The sequence below is a fragment of the Arvicanthis niloticus genome, chromosome 30 (genome assembly GCF_011762505.2).
Source record: "Arvicanthis niloticus isolate mArvNil1 chromosome 30, mArvNil1.pat.X, whole genome shotgun sequence".
Taxonomy (NCBI): domain Eukaryota; kingdom Metazoa; phylum Chordata; class Mammalia; order Rodentia; family Muridae; genus Arvicanthis; species Arvicanthis niloticus.
Genome location: NC_133438.1, coordinates 23,494,856 through 23,517,927, shown reverse-complemented (window position 1 = coordinate 23,517,927; position 23,072 = coordinate 23,494,856). Strand labels below are relative to the sequence as shown.

Sequence of the window (23,072 nt, the reverse complement as noted above, 5' to 3'; positions counted from 1 at the left end):
CCTCTGCCCCTCCCCCTGCCTCCTAAGTGCTAGAATTAAAAGTATGTGCTACCTCACCAGACTTTGATTGTTTCTTGTCTGTTGCCTTGGGGAAGAAGAGTTAAATCATAACTGAAGTAGTAGGCAAAGCCATGATGAGGGTAGCCAGTATGTGGTTCATTTATTTTAATCCTTACTGTTCCCTCCTCCCATTGCATGAACTGTGTTAGGCTATAGACAAAGTGACATCTCAGGACCCTCAGTACAAACTTGCTCTGTTTTGAGAGGTGGAGGATGGGGGCTGAAAGTTCAAGGCCAGGCTGTTTTGAGACCCTCTTTTAAACAAGCAAAAAGCAAACCTGTGCTAAATGCAGTCAGACAGCTAGGAAGAAGGGTTTATCTGCTCAGGACCAGTCCCCATGTGCAGTTCACTGATCAATCAGCCCTCCTGACAACTGCATTTGCTTCATTATAAATTAATCGTTTCCATTTTCTTTTCTTAAAGTGGTCTGATATGCAGCAAAGTGTAACCCCAAACTTGATAGTCAACTTACAATTTGAATTGAGGTTTTGCTTACTGAAGCAAACTGTTTTTTTTTAAATCTTTAGGTTGCAAACACACCAAGGTTCATCAACACAAAGTGCAAGTTTTCCAGGAGTCTACTCACTCCTGCCCAGACTAACACAGGACTCTCTGGCCAGCCTATGTCTGCACACATACTCCCGCTATCTGATCATCTGTCACCCTGAAGCTTCCCTCAGATGGAGCCTAGGGTGTCACTGTTATAGGGTGTTATAACACTGTTATAACACTGTTATAGCCTAGGGTGTCCCTGGCACCAAACATGTCTCCCCAGTGCCTGAGCATAATTTTTAAAAGAGAATTTACAACCTATTAAAAAATATAATACGGTTTTCTCCTTTGTAGTAAAGCCTAGGACTAAGCATGACCCCATTTCCAATTTAATCCTAAGAAGTACGTCTTTCTCTTCATTCCTAGACTGTGGCCACCGCTTCCCGTGGGCCATAAGTCTAATCAGTTAGAACTTGGTGTCCTGCCTCTGAAAGCTGTTTATGGCCCACTTGCCTGTTAAATTATTTATCTCATCCCTCCATGTATAATTCACTTAAGTGCCTAGAACTTAATTCTAAATTCCTAACCATGTAAGACACTCCTCACCTTTACTAAAATTAAGTTGAATGTGCCACATTGTAAGGAATTATAGACACTTATCACCAAGAGTGCTTCTGCTAATCATAGCCTTAAGGGTTTGGGCTCAAAAGACCCTTGAGCCTGTTTTAGATGAAGCACTGAGGCTATCCATGGTCCTAGCCCAGGACAAGGATTGTATCCCAGCATCTACCTGGAACCTCAAACAAAGGTGGCCTCCTGAGTGAAGAGCTAGAAAGGAAGATTTCTTTCTCGGATGACAGAGGAAGGTTGAAGCGAGGTGTCTTGAAGCTGGCCTAACACGTATAGCTAGGGTCACCTTGAACTCAGTCTCCTCGGCTTCACTTTTGATGTGTTGGACTACGGGTTTGTAGTACTATGCCCAACTTGGGATTCTTGCTCATCACTGAATAGAGTTTTAAAAGACTTGTATATCAATAAGCAAAAGTTGACAAACATCAAGGACAAGGTCAGGGAAGTAGGATTATGTAGACAGTTTTACAGCAAAGAGACTATCCTAAAAATAACTTCACATCATTTCATTGTATATAAAAACTGTACTTTAATCAAAGACCAATGATACAAATACTTACGCCTTTGCTAGCTCCACTGATATTTGTTCCAAAGAGCATCCCTTAGTCTCAGGTATGAACAGAAGAACAAAGACCAGGGACGCCAGACTCATGATTGTGTATATGAAGCACACCCATGGCAAGCCAACAAGATCTATAAGGGATGAAAGAAAGTGATTAGAAATGTATTCTGTGCTACATTGACCCCATTTGTCACCATCACTTTTCAGAGCCTATAGGAAGCCATGTGTGTCTTTGTGCACGGCAGTAAGATTTACAAATTCAGAAGATGGCCAGGTTCATTTTGTTTTATAATACCTCCCCCAGTAACCTTCTCAGGTAACATACAAAGCTGTCTTACAACCATAACAATTTCAATGTGAGATCAGGGCCAATGAAGGACATCTGTTGGGTAAGACATCATTAGCAAAAACTGAGATCCTCAAGGTTTTGGCAGATTTCACTTGTAAGCTCTCTTGACCACTTCTGAACAAAGATATAATTCCTTTCTAACCATTAGCCAAGCTCAAGGTATGTTACACTAGATATTCAAACTTGTGTGAGCTTGTCCATTGTTCTGGTTCCTGGACCAGAGTAAAAGCTCTGTATGACAAGGAATAGTGGAGAAGTATCTGGCCCTTTGTACACACATGCTCAGACCACTTGTGGGCAAGATTTGCAAATGACCCTTGAGAGCTACATTGACACCTCTCAGTTGGTCAAAAGGAAAACCAACCTGAGTGTTACATATGAAAGCCATTTTTGACTGCAGTGTTGACAGATCTAAGCATAGTAACTACCTATGGGTAAGTCTGAGATGAAGTGGGAAGGAACAGGAAGAAGACGACAAAGGCATTTCTTTCTTTTTAAAGGTGTGTGTGTGTGTGTGTGTGTATGCTATGTGTGAATGTGTGTGTATGTATGTGTGTGTGTGTGGGGGGGTGTGTGTGTGTGTGTGTGTGTGTGTGTGTGTGTGTATGAGTGTATGTAGGTGAATTCCCCCAATTATTTGATTGGCTAATAAAGACGACAAGAAGCCAACTGCTGGGAGAAGATATGGAAGAGGGATTTTTCAGGCAGGACAGGAAGAGAGGGAGAGAGGATGAGAATGAGAATGAGGAATAGACTGCGGGTGGATGAGAAGGTACAGGTTGTAGGCCAGGAATTGTTAGACCCAGTGGTGACCTCTGCCACCAGAAGAATTCCAACAGACAATAGCTGATGAGTTTTTTTTGTTTGTTTGTTTGTTTTTTTGTTTTTTTTTGTTTTTTTTTTTTTTTTTTTTTTAGGATGATAGATTCCATGCCCAACAGTTGTGTCATCTGTTGATTTTAAATATTAAGATTGTCTGATGTTTTCCACTGGCAAAGGGTGCAGCCATGTGGCGGCCATGGCACTAGCAGAGCTGGCAGCAGGGTGGTGGGCTGGTAAGAGCTTGGGTGGTGATCTCAGAGCGCAGGAGAGATAGAGCCAATGGCCATTGGCTGGGATAAATAGGCCGGTGGTGATCACTTTCTCAGGCTGTTGCACTGGGCTAGGAGTAGACAGAGACTGCCACCAGACCAGGACAGACAGAACAGTGTGTGGCATGGCACCAAACTAGGTGTGGGAGCTAGGCATGAATGCAGATGCTGGCACCTAGCCAGATTTAGCATGGATTTTTTAAAACAGCATGCTACAAGTGTATGTGTATATATGTGTATGTGTGTGAATGCATGTGTGTATGTGTGTGTCTGCATGTGTGTGTGTGTGTATGTATGTATGTACATGTGTGCAAGTGTATGTGGGTATATGTGTATGTGCATTGTGTAAGTATGTATATATGTATGAGTGTATATATATGCATGTGTGCATGTGTATATGTTTGTGTGCACACATGCAAACATGGAGGTCTGAAAACACCAGGTCTAATCCTCTATTAGCCTTTGCATATTCCTTTGAGACAGGGTCTCTCCCACACGTGAGATCCATGTTTTCTCAACTAGAATGGAAACTAGCCAGCTCTAGCGATCCTCCAGTTTCTGCCAGGCTCAGTGTTAGAGCTACAGGTGTGTGCCATGTGCCCAGCTTGGTAAGCAGATGCTGGAATGAAAGTTCTGATCATCCTAATTGCATGGCAAATGCCCCTAACTGCTGAACCATCCTCTGAGTGCCAATGCAGCTCTCTGACCATTTTAATCAATCCTATCTCTGTGCCTTATGCCAGGTAGATTGCTTAATCAAACACTTAATTAGTTGGAATTAGTAAAGCCCAAAAGGCTATCTCATTAAACTTGTTCCTCATTCTGCTTGAACACTTGCAGTAACAGAGAGATCAAGACCTAATATCTCATTGCCACAACCCATCTACCTTATTCAGACCGCAGATCTGTCTTTTGGGATATTCTGCTTGGTCCTAGGCTTGGCACACAGTGAGTCAGACTAGTGTCCTCAAAACTAAATTCAAAGCCCACTGTACAATGCGCATTTCCTAAGAACAGTGTGCTTGTGCATCTCACTCAGACTTTGCTACCCAACGGCTTATTGCCAAGTAAAAAAAAGACTCATATCTCTTAAATCACTCTGACTGAAAAGACATCTTAAATCCATGACCAATCTTTGAAAATACGTAGAAATCTTTAGACATTTCAAGTAGAAATCAACTTAATATTTTTGATCAGTCCAGCTCTTAAAAACTAATTGAATCTGGTCATGTGTAGTAGCTTGTGCCTATAATCCCAGCTGAGGGAGGATGCTTACATAAGAGGATTGCTGTGAGTTCAAGGTCAGACTCTACTATATAGGCATAGTCAGTTCTTGGAAACACAACTACCACTGGGGGGGGGGGGGAAATTCATGCTAAAACAACTATTCAAGGGTCCATCCTCCTCATCCTTAGCTCAACCAGTATAGCAGCCAGTCAGCCAGCCTTCCTGCAAAATTCAGGTCATTTGTTCTCTTTCATATATATTAATATTAATATATAACTAAATAACAGATTTTTTTTCTCTCTTTCTCTCTCTCTCTCTTACAGAGAGAGAGAGAGAGAGAGAGAGAGATTTCAAAAAATCTCAGTGTTCAGTTTTGAACAGTGCTGGTGAACCACATTGTTACTTCAGTATTTTGAGAACTAATTCGAGAAGTTTCAAGGACTTATCTTGCCTTATATAAGATCCATATTCAGAGTAGCCAAATGGCAGTGAGAAGAAATCTCTCTTTAGAGAAGCATTCCAAGAAAATAAAATAACAAAACAACAACAAACAGCATAGGCAGACTGAAAGAACAACAGAGGGGATGGGTGGGAAGATCCAAGGAGCTCAAGGTGGCCTGGGGTGGGAGTTGGGCAGCTGATTGGGAGGGTGACAAGACATCCTGAGGTCACTTGCCAGGAATGTGCTAATTGGTAGAAACTCTAAGGCCTTCCAAGCCTCCATGTAGATCCACATAGGAACTTACAGGGAGCACAAAGGACATGAGACAGAAATCTATCAAGACCCAGACCCTGCAAATATCTGTGCAGCAAGCTAGGTAGTCTCTCCCCTAAAACTGCATGCTGAGAAGTACAATTCAACTGTAAACTACATATTCACAGATAACTCAAGCAATAAAAAATAACTATAAGGTACTTGGTAGAATGTAAACAGAGATATACTGGGAAAAATTATTACATATACATATACATACATACATATATACACGTATATACATATGTGTATACATATATGTACACATACATATATACACGTATATACATATGTGTATACATATATGTACACATACATATATGTATATGTGTATAATAACTTGTATATATGTGTGTGTGTATATATATGTCTATGTATATATATATATATATATATATATGACATGATTCAAAATAATTTGATAAGTGGGAGGCATGGGGTTAGAAAGGCATTAAGATTGAAGGCTGCTTAGGCTGGGTACATAGCTACATAATGGTTTGTTACCAATCTCTCTACTTTTGGGAATATTTGAAATTTCTCCACAATAAACAGTTTTATGGAGATTATGAGGACATCAATGGAAAAGAGTTCTTACCAGTCACTGTCAGAAATGTCAAGGAGATGAGAAGGTTGATGCCCCAGTTCATGCTAGAAGTCAGGGCCATGGCGCGGCCTCTAATTCCACCAGGAAAGATCTCACTGAGCACCAGCCAAGGCACTAGGACAAAGGAGAAAATGATGAGACAGAGAAATCAATGAAGACCCTGGACACCAAGAGACCCTGCATGGTCCCTCTCCAAGTCCTGCCTGGCTTTGTGGCTGGAGGTCAAGGCAGATTCTCACTTCCTTAGGGCAGCCCTGAAAATAGCATCTCTCCTTTTTCCAACTCCATAGCCTGGGGGAAGATGAACAGACAAAAGTCCTCAATTAAACATTGCTCTCAAATTTGATTGTAATGCCAGACTAGACATCTAGATTTTTGGAAGGAGACTCTTCTTGCTATCAAATTGATCAGAAGACTTTTTTTTTTTTTTTTTATCTGCAAGTGACAGGGAGCACTGTGGGCTCTGCTTAGATTGGGAAGGGCAGAAGATGGCAAATTAACTTCTGCACACAAATTTGATTTGCTCAAACAGGAATGGGTTTTAACCATGAGCTGATTTGACAAACACCTCTGCATCTTCTCATTTGACCCTTGCCAACCCCAGGCAGGTCGAACCACTGTTCTTTTCCATTCATAGAGAAAGAGACTGTGGCTCTGAGGAGTTAATGACTTGCCAAGGTCACACAGCTCCTAACTGAAGTGGGGCACTGAACCCTGACCAGGCTTTGGAACTCCCTCTCCATGTCAACATGTTTTCTTGGCAATGGCTCAATAACTATGAATGAAGAAGCATGAAGGTAAGTATGAAGGCAGTGGGCCATGCCACCAGACAGAGGAACTGGTAAGGTTAAATAAAGCAGGTTCCAAAACCCTGGAAAATCTCATAATTAAGAATGCCAGGTGTTAGAACCAGCTCCTGGCAAGACTCCACCTGTCCTAGAACGTGGAACCATGATGTCCCACTGAGAGTTTGGACATAGAGCAGTTTGGACAAAGACCATCTCCTTCATCAAGGATGGGGGCATTCTTTGTGGTAAAGAGCCTCTCTTAAATCTCCCTGAGAAGGAGAAGGCCTTCTCTCTTCCAGCCTCTCTATACTCTCTGCACTCACTCTGAAAAAATCAGATTCTGCTTGATTCTGGGGCCCAACCATCCCCTTCCTGCCTGGCACATAGAGGAAGCATGAACTCACAGACCACTGTTCTCAACTCCTGTGATTCCCAGCAGTTTCTGGGTACACAGGAGATTGGGAACCATATCACATGTCCCAGGCCCTGCTGTTTCTTATCCAGGGAAAACACAGGCTGGGACCCCTGTTCTGGACTATGTTCTGCCTTCCCTGAGTAACATGCCAATGGTGTTCCTGCATCTCAGTGGCGAGGCAGACACAGCAGCCTGACAGATAAGGGGATCTGATCTGATGAGACAGAAAGAAGGATTTCTGAAGTGCCCAGCCCTGGCTCTATGGAGGGTAGCATTGGAAAGATGCTGTTTCTAACCATATGATCATAGCCTGGAAGAAGCTAAATGACCGGCATGGCTCAGGACTGAGCAGTCAGCAGGTCTCCGACTGAGCCATTTGCCTCTCTTATCACAATCATGACCTATGGGGAATCCATCTACTTTTTAAAGAATTGTGTGAAAACTGGTAAGCAACTAAGAAAATCTATACCAAGTTACTCTGAAGACCTGCAAAATGATTGCAACAAAAGCTGAAGGAAGGAAATTCTTGTAATAAAGACTGGTCCCAGGTAAATACAGTATAAAACTATGTAGAATCATTTTCTCTGTTCTTTGATTAAAGCATCCCGAGTGTCTAGGTTATAGCTATGTGTCACCACTCTAAGCTTAACTTCAGTCTTTAAAGCTAAACAATCTCTCTCCATACCATTATTTACCATGGATATCGATTACAACTATCAGTTGAGCTGAGGGGCCTTGCTGGCCTTAGGTTTTAGAAGACAGAAAAGGAGGTAGGAGGGAAGGTACATCTTTTCATTTTGTTGTAGAGGAATTGGCTCAGATCTTCATGATTCCACCTCCAGCCCTATCTCAGCACCTGTTCAAAACATCCTTATCTCTACCTCCCACCATGATGGCCTCATGGAGTTATTTAGTGGCTGAGTGTTGTTGAGGTCCTCAGAACTACATTGACCTCAAATGAAAATGAGCTGATTTGGTTGTTATAGGGAAGTGGTGGTGCTGCTAAGACAGATGGAGACATGATCTAGCGCAGTTGGTAGAATACTTGCCTAGCATGCAAGAAGCCCTGGGTTTGATCCACACTACCATGTAAACCAGGTGTGATGGTTTGTATATGCTTGGCCCATGGAATGACACTATTAGGAGGAATGGCCTTGTTGGAGTAGGTGTGTCTCTATGGGCATGGGCTTAAGACCCTCACCCTAGCTGCCTGGAAGTCAGTCTTCCACTAGCAGCCTTCAGATGAAGATATAGAACTCCCAGCTCCACCTATACCATGCCTGCCTGGATACTGCCATGGTCCTACCTTGATGATACTGGACCGAGTCTCTGACCTGTAAGCCAGCCCCAATTAAATGTTGTTCTTTGTAAGACTTGCCTTGGTCATGGTGTCTGTTCACAGCAGTAAAAACCTAACTAAGACATCAGGCATGGTGCCACATGTCTATAATGCCAGGTAGAGGCAGGTGAATCAGAAGTTCAAGGTGATACTCAGCTATCAATGAGTTCAAGGCCATCCTAGAAAACATGGGCCTCTGCCTCAAAAATAAAAACAAAGTGGGTGGAGGTGGTTGTACACAGCACTGGTGGAAGGTTGTAAGTGCTGAGTCTGAAGTGCTGAGACTTGTCTTTTAAAAAACTAAAAGACATTCAGAAAGTCTACACTACGCAAACAGTGCAGCAGCTGAGCCAAGTCCTGGGGCCATTTAACCAGCCCAAGTAATGAACTGAAGATTGAAAAATAGACTTCCCTCAGTGTGTGTTCTGATGGGAACTTGTCAGTCAAGCCCTGTGCCTGACATTTCCAAAAATAAAGAGCATCTTTACTGAAGCTTCTACTTCACTTCAAACTGAATGGGAAGAACTCAGGAACCAAAATATCTTGGCTGATAAAAATACTGACAAAATTGAGTGCTGTAGCAATTGTCAAATGAATACTTAACCATCCCAATATAGAGCCTGAAAAATTAAAGTATGGAGGATATTATTTTAATAGTGATGACGGAACAATAAAATCACAAGCTTTCAAACCCCAGGAAAGCAAAATAAAATTTGGAATGCAATGGCAAGAATGGCTTCCTGTGACAGACAGGAGCAAAATAGAGCAAGAGTCCTATGAGTCTTGACCGTCTCTGGAAATGCTATGCATGCCCAAAATAGAAGGAATAGAAGAGTGTGGCCTCAGTATATAGGGAAAGAGCACAGGCACATGACCCACCATGTGGGATCCAGTACAGCAATCTCTGTTTAAAAAAACAAAAGTGGAATATTTTCTTTTTATGGCAAGGGCCCATTTTCTCTCCAAAGAAAATCAATCTACTACTACATGGAAGGGTTCTTTGTCACTGACACAGGAAGAAATGGAATTCTCTTTGAACATCCTTCTTCTTCCATACTCTCACGATGGGCGAGCAGAAAATACAATGTCCTATTTGCTCTATAGAGTACTCACAACACACAAACACAACAGAACTGTGTACCTTGCCACTGCCACTCAGCAGGCATAAAACATCTCTCCTTGACTCTGTTACTCAACCCCTGTCTTACCGTTACAGGACCACTTTAGCAAGCTGTGCTCCTGTAAATGCCAGAGTCTGTAATGACCCTAATGTCACTCTAGGCTCTAATGACTGTAGAAATCTGAGTAGGCGGGTAACTAGAGACAGTAATCACTCACAGCTATGCCATGCCTATATCAAATGGTATCAGATCAACAGGGTCTCATAAGAATTTGCCAGTTTTAGAGAAGTCTACAGACACAATATTGACAACCACGGAGAGTGATATAAAAATGCCCATGGGGGAGGAATACGTTCATGTCACTCTGTGAGGACTCAGCCTCAGGTTAGGAAGGATGATAGAAATAACAGTTTTGTCCCATGTAAGTCACCCTAAGCATTTCAGGCCTCCTACTTATTCTGGCCCACTGTCCCAGTTTTTCCTATGGATATAAAACCTGTAGCTCTCTGGGCACACTTGTCATTTGGCATGCATTTTTTCTGAACCACCTGGTGAGTCAACTCAGAGTCTGAAAGACTCACTGCGGTCTTGAAACTCCTGCCAGAGAACTACCATCTGCAGAGGGAGTTCCACACTGGATTTCAGCAGAGCTCAGCAGCTGGATTGGCCGAGGAACCTATCCCTGAGCATGGCAGAAGTAAATCCAGATCCCGTGGCTTTGCTGCCTTTTCAAGCAGTACATAGCACACCAAGCTCTCCTGCAAAGAGCTGTTAAAATGTGAACAGGAGCTGATGCAGGCTGCCCAGATGCTCTTCCAACCAGATGCTTCAATGCTGAGACATTTACTCTTTTAACAACAGACTCTGGTAGGTCATCAGCTCCAGCCCCAACACAAGTAGGAACAAGCAGCTTTCATATTGTTGGCTTTGCAGTCTCACATCCCTCAGTCTCCCCGAGTTGTGATACTCATGGCCTTTTCTAAAAGAAATACTTTATTCGTGAATATTATCTTAAACTGCTTAGATTACAAGCCAAGACAGGCAATGGAATAAAACACCTATGTTTCCCAAATAAAGACTCCTAATCAAAATCAACCAGAATGATTTTTTTTCAGAAAGGCATGTTGGCAGATACTAGCTAAATAAAATTACTCCTAACTTAAAATTTAAAAATTTAAATTAAATTAAAAGTGAATCCCTCTTTATTTTTAGACAGGGTCTCGCCATGTAACTCTTCTCACTACATAGACAGTTTGAGATCAAAATTGTCATCTACCTCTGCCTCCCAAGTGCTGGAATTAAAGGTGTGCTCCACCATGACAGGGTCTCGCCATGTAACTCTTCTCACTACATAGACAGTTTGAGATCAAAACTGTCATCTACCTCTGCCTCCCAAGTGCTGGAATTAAAGGTGTGCTCCACCATGCCCAGATAAAAACTAGACCTCCTTTTTTTCTTGGTCAGGTACCAAAAAGAGAATAGGAAAGCACTGTGCCATAGGGCTTCAACTGTTCTCAATCTTGTAGCCCGAAAAGTAATTTGAAGTTTGAAAAATATATTTTTGTTACTTATAGTTTACATTAACATTTTAATCATAAATTTGCATAATAGCAGAGGATATACTACTGTCTAGCATAATCAGCTTCTAGGCCCTGGCCTTCCAGATGCTTCCAGTAGAACGTAATGGCATCCTGATTGGATACCCCCTTTTACACTTGAGCGTCGTACTGAGCCTACTGACTATAACACAAGCCCGACAGAAAGACTTTAAGTGCCAGTCCTGCATACCTCAGTGGACAAAGTTACAAACTGAAACTGCAGTTTAATTTTACATATCCAAAGACAGCTTAAGATTTTTTCCCCCTGGATATATTAACACCATAATTGGTACAAAAGAGAACAAAATGAGAGAAGCATCTCAAAATGTTTAGAAATTACCAAACATAAAAGTACCTTCAAGAGATGGATGGAACACTTGCTTATTGGGTTCCTGTGGGCAAATGTCACTTAATTTATAGAGTAATGCAATTTTTTCTACCTTTGAAATGGATGGAATTTACTATTCTAAATAATAAAATATGTGTCAAGTGGAAGAAAGTCAGTGTGAACAATGTCACTCACTTCTCTGAATTAACAACGGGTGTTTTTTGTGTGATTTGATTAGGTCATCCTTTATTTTGTTGCTGAAAGCAAATCATTGGAGATGAAAGGACTATTATCTTAGTCATGAGTCATTTCTCAACACCTACTTGAATTTTTTTTATCAGTGTTCTTCAGCTTTTATACTTCACTGTACGTATGATAACAATACTTCTCATGAAGTAATAAAAGAGCTTTCTTTTAAATAGAGTCTGTATCCGACTAAAGAGATAGGAAGGAACAATTTAAATTTACTGTTTACTCTGTATGGTGTGTGCTGTGTTTGTGGTGTACGTATGTTAGTGGGTACACCACCCACATGTACACAAAGCAGAAGCCAGAGCACAGTGTTTGTTGTCTTCTTCCATACTTGACTGCTTCAACATGCCATCTCTTCAGATTAAACCGTCTAGGCTAGCTGGCTAGTCAGCTCTAGGCTAGACAGGATCTAACTGTCTCTGTACACCAGTGCTGACTTTACAGTACCGATGCATTCAGCTATGGTCGTCTTTTGGCATGGATGTTGGGGATTCAAACCCAGGTTCTTGTGTTGACAGAGCAAGCCTTCTTATGCACTGAGCCATCTCCTGGGCCCTGTTTCATGCTTCTTGTTTTTGTGATAGAGTCTGGTGTAGATGATCCTGCACCCCTGCTCCTTCTGCACTTTCCAAGTGGTGGGATGACAAACATGTGCCACTGTATCTGGCTTAGAAAGGACAACAAATTAAGAAATATGTTGCTCTCAAAGATGAATCTTTGACAAGTGACTTCCTTTATAGCATTTTGGAGGACCCTCATAGACTATAATGCACATACCCTGATAAGACTGAAATGGCACTCCACGTGCAAACAAACATAAAAACAACGACGACGGGCAAGGAATTTCTCTTTTCTGGTTTGAGTCTGAGTGACGTGGCACTTGAAGTACTGATGTATGCAGACATAATATTCTGTACTCTGCCACCTTCATTATTGATGCTACGATTAGGAAACTATTGTGGTTTTCATTGCTCCAAATGCTTTTTGGAACAATTCTTAATGTGTTCTGGAAAACAGCTAAATGACCAATGAATGTCTGTGCTTATTAAGATCACATTAAAACCTCAGTGTGCTTCTTTAATGTCTGTGGTATCCAGGATTTACAGTGTTCCAGAACAAAAGATTATAACGGGGGGCGCTGACTGGAAGCTAAACACAGCTTGTGTGAGCAGTTGTGGAGGGACACAGAACAGATAGTGCCATTCCTCTGTGTGTTTAGTTCTGCACCTGCTAGTCGGAGAACTCACAACTGCATCATCTAACTCTAAAGAGGAAAGAGGACTTCATTAGCCCATGCCCAAGTTTCTTTAAGTTTGCCTCTGCACCTGAACACAAAGATAGTGGACAACTATGCAGGTGTGACACACATTGAAATTAACACTGGAGATGGAAATAAGTCACTCAGTCAAATCAGCCTAGCTAACTGGGGAGGAAAAGGCAAAGAGAACCGAGTGGATGTGGGTCAGATCTGAAAGGGAAAAAAAAAACCTGTTTTTAAGGTATTAAAGGGAGTTAACACTTAACGCACCCACTATGTGAATATTGTTATATAATGCCCACATTTGATGTTCAAATTCTACTGTTTAAAAAGATAATTTATGTAATGTGTCCTATTTTTATGTTTGGTAGAAGGAGATGAACACTTGAAAAGCCTTTGAGGGTGATGGTTCTGAACACTAGGGGCCTGGGGCCCAGGAGGAAATGCAAAGCTGATCAAGATCTCTTATGAAACCCAAGATGCACTTCTGGAATGTTAGCCTTTGTTCTGAACCCAGCATGGATTTGGCGTGAAGCAGTGAAGTAAACTTCCAAATTAGAACCTGCTGTTCACATGCCTGGAATTGTCATAAGTGTAAGCTGTGTAAGCATCACATGAGCAGTGGGTTTTGGAGAGCCAGAGTTGGCAGGATACAACCTCGAAGTTTAAATGTTATGGCAGATGAGTCTCCTGCTCCCCGCTAATACCTGTCCTCCAAAGGTCTGCATCAGCTCTGCAAGGTGAAATAAACCCAGGCTAGGCTGGAAAAGCTGGAAGCTCTCAAATACTCTGTCTCATGAGAGACAAGAAAAAGGGCATCAGAGTTTTTAGATATACATGTAAGCTGGAAGAGTTCTCCATGTGTGTCTGGCATTCCTTCTTGTCCAGGAGCAGTGGTTCTGACAGATCTTTGCTACACATCCACTAAAGGTGCCTATTACACACAACACAGTGGAAATTATCTCCTCTGAGGAAAGAGGAAGCTTTGATTATTGTTAAGTAACTTTAATGCCTCCAGGGAAGCACACGGGTTGGCTTATTGTCTGTATCATTCAAGATTTGGGTTTTCAGGGCTGGTGAGATGGCTCAGTGGTTAAGAGCACTGACTGCTCTTCCAGAGGTCATGAGTTCAAATCCCAGCAACCACATGGTGGCTCACAACCATCCGTAATGAGATCTGATGCCCTCATATGGGTGTCTGAAGACAGCTACAGTGTACTTACACAAAATAAATAAATACATTCTTTAAAAAAAAAAAAAAAAAAAGATTTGGGTTTTCCAAGTTCTGGGTTCCTCTCTCAGGTGACCCAACATCTGTGCAGAAATTTTATAAATAATCCTGTTGACCCATAGAGCTTGGATATCTACCATAAGTGCTGATATCCTCGATGTTCTATGAATAATAGATGGCCTTGTGTTCTGACTAAGGGGTCTAACATGTTAGCTTGTAAGTTAGGAAAACCGCAGCTCTTATTCAGTTACTGACACTGTAATTACTTGTGGCTCGGGTATGTCTTCCATATAGTTATTAACTGTACTTGTCCATTCACACCGGAGGAATCCAGTGGAATTTTTAAGGCTAAGATAATTGATGAAAATATGTCTACAAGCTCTATTACTAATCAGGGAAACAAAAAAAAAAAAAAGGAAAAAGAAATAACCTTTCCAAGTCCCAGGTTTAGACTGTCACATAATCACACAGAGAGAGAGAGAGAATTTAAAGAAATGAAAATAGAAATAAAATAAATCATTAATTTTAAAAACTTGAAATAGGAATGATTAGTCCATAATACTGCTAAACTCAAATCTCTTTTTAAAAGAGAAACCAGGTCTCATATTTGGAGAACAAAATGGAAACACCTGGAAGTCGGCATTTTGTCTGGCACCCTCAAAATGGCCTTGAATTTAAATGTAACCTTCCATGGGCATCAGTTGTCTTTACCCTGAACTGAGTATGATTAGTGAAGTAGAATTTTTGACCCAATGCACAGGGACTCCATGTGAGACACAGTCTCACCACTCCCCCACTACTTTTCCTAGATGCCAGGGCTGACTCTCAGCCACAGGAAACCAGGGTGTATCAGTCCCACAGCACAGGGCTTGATCACGGCCACAAACACTGAGAGTCTGAATTGATTGCACGAGTTTAGATAGCTGAACATTTAGATAGATCCTCAGTTGGATTTACACCTTTTACTCCCACCAGCGTGGCATTGTTTTCTGTAAAAACCTGTCTAGATTTCTAGGAAACCTGGACTACAGGTGATTCACACTTCCAGGTCTATTTCTTTCTTTCTTCTTCTTCTTCTTTTTTTTTCCTAAGCAAAGCATGATCTTTTTAAAAATATTTTTATTGGATATTATATTTACATTTCAGATTTTATCCCCTTATCCCATTCCCCTCCCACCCAGGAACCCCCATCCCATCTCCCTCCTCCTGCTTCTATGAGGATGTACCCCCACCTACCCCCCCCATTCCTACCTCCCCACCCTCAAATTCCCTCCTACTCGGTGTCCAGCCTTCATGGTGACAAAAGCCTGATACAGCTGTCTCCTTAGAGGTCTGCCAGAGTCTGACATATTCAGAGGCAGATGCTCACAACTAACCACTGATCTGATCAAGGGTTCCCAGTGGAGGAGTTAGAGAGAAGACTGAAGGAGATGAAAGGGTTTGTGACCCCATGAGGAGAGCAACAATACCAACCAACCAGAGCTCCCAGGGTCTAATCCACCAGCCCGAGAGCATATAGGGAGGAACCCATGACTCCAGCTGTATATGTAGGGGAGGATGGCCTTGTCGGGCATAGGTGGGAGAGGAGATCCTTGGTCGAGGTCTATTTCTATAGTGTCCATCCAACTGAAATTCAGAGGTCAATGAAGTTGACAGTGATGTCGTAGAACAATAGCAAGCCATGAGAACTCCTTGGGGATCAGTGTTGAGAGTATCTGAACGTTTCATGTCTAGACCATGACCAGAATTGACACCATTTATGCCATTTGAGTCCACCTTGTGCACCAGAGACTAAACAAAGGACATGTTGTACAGACTGCTTCTTTTCACTGTGTTGTTACAGTGCGGTAGATACTACCAGCCCATTATCCAGGTTAACCAACTGAGAATGTCAAGAGATGAACTTATTGTCCAAACTCGTACACTATGGAGCTGAGATTGAAGCCAGGAAGCCCCTGGCAAAAATCCCATCCAAATCTTAGCACTGTGTCAGACAGACCCAGTGAGCTTTTCTGACATTCTCCTAATGTCTCCTGCTCATGTCTATCCTCAGACACTTGGCCTGCCACCATTTATCCCTGCTGAAAACTCCCCTCTTCCAGATACTCTCACTACTTTCTCTGTACAAAACTTACCCCAATTACACAGGCACAGAGTCTCCCCCCACCCCCAATACATCCCTACCTGAAGCAACCCTTCCTTCTGGCCCTTCAGTCTCTTTGCTACTCTTACCTCCACCAAGCACCGCTCTTCCCCCAAACTGCATTCACCCTGTGGTCTCTCCTATCCACATCTGAATGTCTGTGCCACATATGTCATGCTGAGCAATTGACCTGGGGACAGATGAATGAAGAGTTTCCACCATGTTCACCATGTTCTCCCTCAGTCTTCTCTTCCTGGCATTTTTTATCCACTTCTTCTGCCAGCATGGGGCTCCAGAGTGGTTAGACAACATAGGAAGAGATTCTCTAGTGTCACTGTCATTCAGTGTCACCTGTCATTTTTTTTTTTTTTTTGGTGTAATATTCCATTTGAATATGTGAAACAAACATAGTCTAAGAGTGATAGCCTGAGCCTCATTACCCAACTTAATATATGACCTGGAGAAAAATCCTTTACATCTGCTCCTGGCAAGCAGGGACTTATGAATGAAAGAAGGGATGACTAATTTATGGACATAGGAATCTTTGGATTTGAGAGTCATGAAAAGAGTAGTCACACATAGCTCCTGGATGACACTCTAGAGTGAACAGGAGTGAAATCTGTCAGAAACCTTGACAGCTGAGCTTATTAGAGAAAAGCCAGGGGGAATGGGTTAAGAAAAAAACTATGGAGGAGTAGGGACTGAATGTATAAATGTATATAAAAGATATAATTACAGGAGATCCAAACCTGTGTAGGAGAGGCAACCAACCACCATGACATAGAATGAGGTGTGGCCTGAAAGCAATGCACTACTGTTCTATATATGTCATGCTGTATGCTGGCTGTGTATCTTCATATGATGATTTATGGTGGTAAATACAGACTACAAAGATGTCCTCCAAAAACGAAAGAAGGAAGGAAGGAAGGAAAGAAGGGAGAGAGAGAGAGAGAGAGAGAGAGAGAGAGAGAGGAAGAAAAGAGGAAAGAGAGAATAACTACACATTTGTTTCTAAGTTACAGTGGGTATTGTAGGCAGAACTGAATTTCTCCACAAATGTTACCTCAGATGAACTCATGACATAATAACAACAAGCTCTGAGCCTTGGCTCCTCTTTATTGGAGTAAGTAGATGTTCTCACTGTATCAGGAGTCTGTGATTATGTGCTAAAAAAAATTCTCAGTCACTAAAAGGAGCTGAAATGGACAAGAGCACCTTGAATACACACCATAGAGTCAGGGTAACATTTTGAACCTATGTTAAAGGATGGGGTGTGAATAATTGACTATTTAATAAATGCCACGGATAATGACAATGACCCCATTTATTTATCATGTCCCAATTTAGTTCCACATGAGAATCTTACTACTAGTTACAGAGAAGTAAGCAAGGGCTCCTTTTCTCTTAAGTCCTATGAACCCCTTCAGCAGAAGTCTGAAGTGCATGCCTTAGAATGCCATTTTAAGTACACACAAGGAAGTATATAATGTTACTTGATGCCACATGTAGGTCCCCTCCTCAGAAATTCTGCATCCTAAGGCAACCTTGTTATTTTGCAGCTAGAAAACTCTGAGCTGACAGTGAGCCGACTTGGGGCATACACTTTAACCTAAGAATAGAAACGTTTTCCTGACAGAAGAAAGCCACACTATGATCTAATATAATTAAAGAACGCCGCCCTGAGCCAACTCACACTTAAGAAGATTTAATAAGGATGGTTTAATCTTCCTTTCCATGTTGTTAGAACAACAAGTCCTTTCCCCTTTATACCTCTACTTATACAAAGGATTTGTTTGTTTTACAAGCCATAAACTCTCTAACCTCCATAGTTGAGCAATAATCGCACCAGACTAATAAGTTTTATAATGCACTTAAAATCTGGTATGAAAGGCTTGCTCCTAATAACATTTTTAAAGCTCTAACTGGCTCTTGCAGTTTATGCCAAGGCCCTACAATACGATTTTGAGTCTTGAAATGGAATCCCCTATGGCATGTTTTTATTAGGAGAGAAAAAAGTAGGAGAGAAAAGGAAATTACAGCACAAATACAGACATGACTGGCTCTTTGCAAAATAAACAAAGAATAGTTCTTTAGCTCATCCCAAAGTCACTAGGAAAATCTCTATCTCCAAGCAGTGGTGAGAGTTGACTGTTCATGTCAGGTGGGTTGATTCAGATGCTGGCCTCTCTCATGGCATGATGCAATCTCACATGGAACACCCAAGCCAGTCCTTGGAGGGCCATTCTGAGTTAGACACCATGGGATGAGAAAGTTAACCCATTCCCACATCCCAAGAGCCTTCAGTCCTCAGCTTCCTCACCCAGTGGCAATACCTTGGACCTGAAAGTTCTAGAAGAGACTTACTCCTCCATATTGTCCTCCATATTTCGGGGGGAAAAAAAACAAGCCAAGGTGTCCAAGAAAATCTACAATGACTTTCAGAACTCTGTGTTCAGCTATTTAGGATTTAACAAAGACATGCCCTGGCTGCCTCCCACCAGCTGGTTCTGAGCATAATTGTCTCCTGGCCTCTTTTCTTATAGGCAAAACCAGATAAATTTTTAAAAGTTGTACCCAAATGATGTATTTATTGTTCTACAGAGAGCCTCATGCTGGTGTCTGGCAGCAAGCGGGCTTGCTTTGGCTGGGTAGCATTCCCAAGTTACTGGGTCCTTTGCCCACCTACTTTGAGCTGACTCTGGGCTCCTTCCTTGGTTTAAAAGTCTTTCCCCAGCTCCCTTCACAATCTGAATGTAGCCTGGCACGGTTTATAAGCAGAATTATAATTATAATCACAAAAAAAAAAGGACAGAAAGAAAAAAACACAAGCTGTGTTGCAAGAATGTAGGATCTAGTAGCTGGGCTCTAATTAATAAAGCAAAAGGAATGAACAGAAGCCATACAAGCTGTCAGTCAAAGACTTACACTGTTGCCCTGTCAATACAAGCTGTCAAAGACTGAGTCATTCACGGTGGCCCTGTGCTCTGTAACAGTAGCATCCAAAGCGCTATTGGCTCAACTGGCATGTACCTCTTCTCTCCAACAGACGTCACAGGCATTACTGTGCCCATTTCATAGAGGAGAGACAACTGAGAACACACGCAGCTTGTTGGTCACATGGCCAATAAATTAGAGAGCTGGGATTAGAACCTGGAGTTTCTGGTCTCTAACTCAGTCTCTTTAAATCCCAGACTGTGTTACTCTACATTTGACATGCATTCACGACTCATACAAACAGAGGCCTTTTACAAATTTGAGTGGATGCGTAGAGGAAATGTTCACGAAGCCTCAGAGGTAGGAAAGGTTGGGATCAAGTGGAGGGGCAAGGGGTTACCTGTGTTCTGTGCTTATGGCTGGGGTAGAGAGGAATGGGAAAGAAGCCCTCGGAAAGGAGTCACTCCCTCACCATGCCTGCACTAACACTACCATGCATGCTATGCAGAGTTTCAGTGTAACTCTATGTGAAGGACGGCTCCAGAGCACGTTATAGTCTCCAGTGTAGATATACCCTTATACACAGATGCACTGATACCCTTCAGGGATGTGATGGAAGGCCCTGAGAAGCTCAGTTTTCAGGGATGGGGTAGAAAGTGTAGGATCAGTTAAAGGAGTCTGGATCTATAGACCTCAACCTTTGAGACCTCAGGATCCTTGACAGCTTATTTCCTTTCCTTCAAAAAAGTAAATAAAAATACTCTACCATCTTCTTTTCATCTTGGAAAGTGGTCGATTTCTCTAATATGATATAAAGCAACAGGCAAGGTCTGTAATGAAATTATTGGGAGACTCTCGGTATCTAAGAATAACATCAGGTTAGGCTAGGATGGCAGAGATAGAAAAGACACAAGCAAATCCAGGATTCACTTTTGAGGAACAGCTCAAGTGTTTGGTCACTGACTGAACTAAGAAAAAAAGTCCTAAACATCAACCCTGAGGAGCTGCAGGGGTGGCGAACTTCATGGGAAAAATAAGGGCATGAAGGTTAAACGGCAGCCCAGGCTCTTGACATCACCATGGCTTAGACATCGTGCTGTCGACAACTGGGTCCCCTCATAGGTAGTAGGGAACACAAAATTTGGCCAGATCTATTTTTAGAACTTCCCCAAGGCCAAGCACAGGGGAAACCTGGTCATTTTTCTGCAGATGGCCAGTGTCCTCAGACCTGATGGGAAGATATGGGAGCAAGCTGAAGTTTCTTCCCACACCCTCCTAGTTTACTATGTCAAGTTCAACTGATTTTGCTTTCTGTCTACTCTGATTTCAGTGTCTTTTCTGCTCTGCAGAGATTCCAGGCCATAATTAAGTTAAACAGGCCACAACCTTCCATACATGTCTCTACCAGCTTCACTCCATAGCCCAATTACTAAGTCTTTTCCTTTTCCTCTTACTAACCTTTGCTTTTCCCAGTTGTGTGATGTCTGACCCCCATAAGAAATCCATTACAGGCTGTGGAGATTGCTCAGTAGGTAGAGTATCTACAGTCTCAGTGTTCATACGGTGAGATCCAAGGTGAAGAATCGCCAAGGAAAAGAATCCCCAGATGCTGGTGCATCAGAGGACTTTAATAACAAAGAGATTCTGGTGCAAATAAAAATGGTAAAGTTGGCCGGGCGGTGGTGGCGCACGCCTTTAATCCCAGCACTTGGGAGGCAGAGGCAGGCGGATTTCTGAGTTCGAGGCCAGCCTGGTCTACAGAGTGAGTTCCAGGACAGCCAGGGCTATACAGAGAAACCCTGTCTTAGAAAAAAAAATGGTAAAGTTGGCTATCCAAGGTTGTGCTCTGACCTCTACATGAATGCTTCGGCACACATGGTCCAGCATATGCACGTGTGCGCATTCACACACATGCACACATGCATGCATATGCACACACACAGAGTGGTGAGGTATAAAAAAAATAAATATAAAGAACTTCTGTCTGCTCATCACCCGGAGTGATCCTGCCCTAGTGCTATCATCCTCATGACCATAGACAACCCAGGCCCTTCTCCACCGTGCATACTGTGTTTACTCTAAAGGGGTCACTAGCACTAGTAAAGGGTGACAACACTGTGGAATGTAACTTAGTGTTTAAACAGTCATTGTGGCAAAGGAGGAGCCAATATCAAAGCTCAGCCCAGATGTAGGTAAGAGGCCCCAAATGGGAGAAGCTGTGGGCTCCCTGGAGGCACTACCACAGCACACAGAACTACACAGCTCCAACTGGAAAGAAAAAAAAAGAGAGAGAAAGAAATGTCTGGCTTGCTTAATCTTTTATCTTGGTCTTTATTATAAGGGCTGAGCCTGAATTCTAACTGATGTACATACTCAATATTGCATTAAAATCAGTTATCCAGGGAAATGTACATCAAAGACTTTTTAAAAAATCACCCCCCCGCCCTCTCCTGGCAGCTTAGCCTTAGAAAAACCACACACTTACTACCTATGGCAGAACTTCAGAAAAGAAAGACTGGACCTGAAGGGATATGGTATCTATCTGTTCAAGACACCCAAAGACCAAGTTCTCAGCAAAAGGAGATTTATTTGTCCTAGAGGGACAAAGTCCAGGGAATAAGAGACAAAGACAAAAGATAGAGGACTAGGGAGAAGGGGAAGGGAACAAGGAAGAGGAAGAAGGGATATTTGTCTCAGGAAGGTGGGTGGGGGGAGGTGACAAAGATGACCTCTGGGTAAACAGGAGACAGACGTGGCCCATAGGAAAATGGCAGTTTATAAAGGTAAAAGGGGAAAGCCCTATGTTAGGATGAGGTGTATTATTTTGATTGGACAGGTTAGTTAGGGCAGCCAAAGGGGGCTTTCAATTGTTAGACTTCAATACTTCAATAGCTAGACCTTGGTAGTCAGCCTTAGGAGGAAGAAATAGCCAAATAAGGAGATGGACCTTAGGGGCTAGTTTTAGGAATGTAATTTAATGTTTAGGAATGCAATGCAATGTTTGTAGAAAGGTGTGGGAGATGGAGAAGGACAAGGTCTGAGAGAGCCATGTTTGACGTGCTGAGGCAGGCTAGTGTCCCTTCAGTGTCTCTAGTTTGGAGAAAGGGGTGGGGTGCTGTATTAACTATTTTTATTCACTTTTACATCTAATGCATCTTCAAGGAGAGGACTGACCTAAACATAGTTAACTGCCTTGTCTCAGTTTAGAGTGTCCCCTAAGGGTCCTTACATTAAGAGCTTGCTTCTAGCCTATGGTGCTATTAGGAAGTGATGGACCCTTCTAGAAGGTAAGACCTATTGGAAAATGGCTAGTCCTCAGCAGTATGCCCTTGAAGGGGAGATTAGGATCCCTGCTTCCTCTCCCTCTTTCTCTTCATGTCAATGAAGAGCAGCATTTTCCTCAGCTGTGCACTGTCTATCCTGTGAGGTACTGCCTCACCATTGACTCAAAGGCAAAAGGGACATGATGATCGTAGATTGAAAGCTGAGACGCCATGAGGCAAAAAGAATCTATCACAGTGCCAAAAAGCTCTCAAATACAATAATGTTTACCTACCAAGACCAACAAGAAACTGGATCCACCAGCTGAAGACCGAACACTTCAACATATGAGCTTCTGGACTGGTTGATCCTTCATACCCAATACCCAACACTAAATTTAAGATACATTTAAAAAGAAGAGGAGCAGAATACCCTTTAAGGGAGCATAAGCAGTGAACCTACTAGTTGTTTCCCGAATCGATCTGGATTCTCGACAGAGGGGAAGTCTGTTCTGTTGCACTGAGATAGAAAATGATGAGCTGCAGTAGAAAATGTGTTACATCCAAGACGAGCCAGAATCAAAAGAGAGAAGGGTGACGTGACGTTAAAAGACTCCAATAGTGGATAGGTTTGT

The 23,072-nt window shown here is 42.3% G+C and overlaps 1 protein-coding gene across 2 annotated transcripts in view; it reads right to left on the bottom strand.

The window, feature by feature from the left end:
- The window catches only part of Slc2a12 (solute carrier family 2 member 12), a 58,643-nt gene that overhangs the window by 9,191 nt on the left and 26,380 nt on the right, over positions 1–23,072 (bottom strand). For both annotated transcript variants that reach the window (XM_076928108.1, XM_076928109.1), the window contains exons 3-4: positions 5,762–5,884; positions 1,744–1,876 (exon numbers count right to left, since the gene is read on the bottom strand). In XM_076928108.1, coding sequence (XP_076784223.1) covers positions 1,744–1,876; positions 5,762–5,884 — 256 coding nt within the window. The remainder of the gene's footprint in view (positions 1–1,743; positions 1,877–5,761; positions 5,885–23,072) is intronic.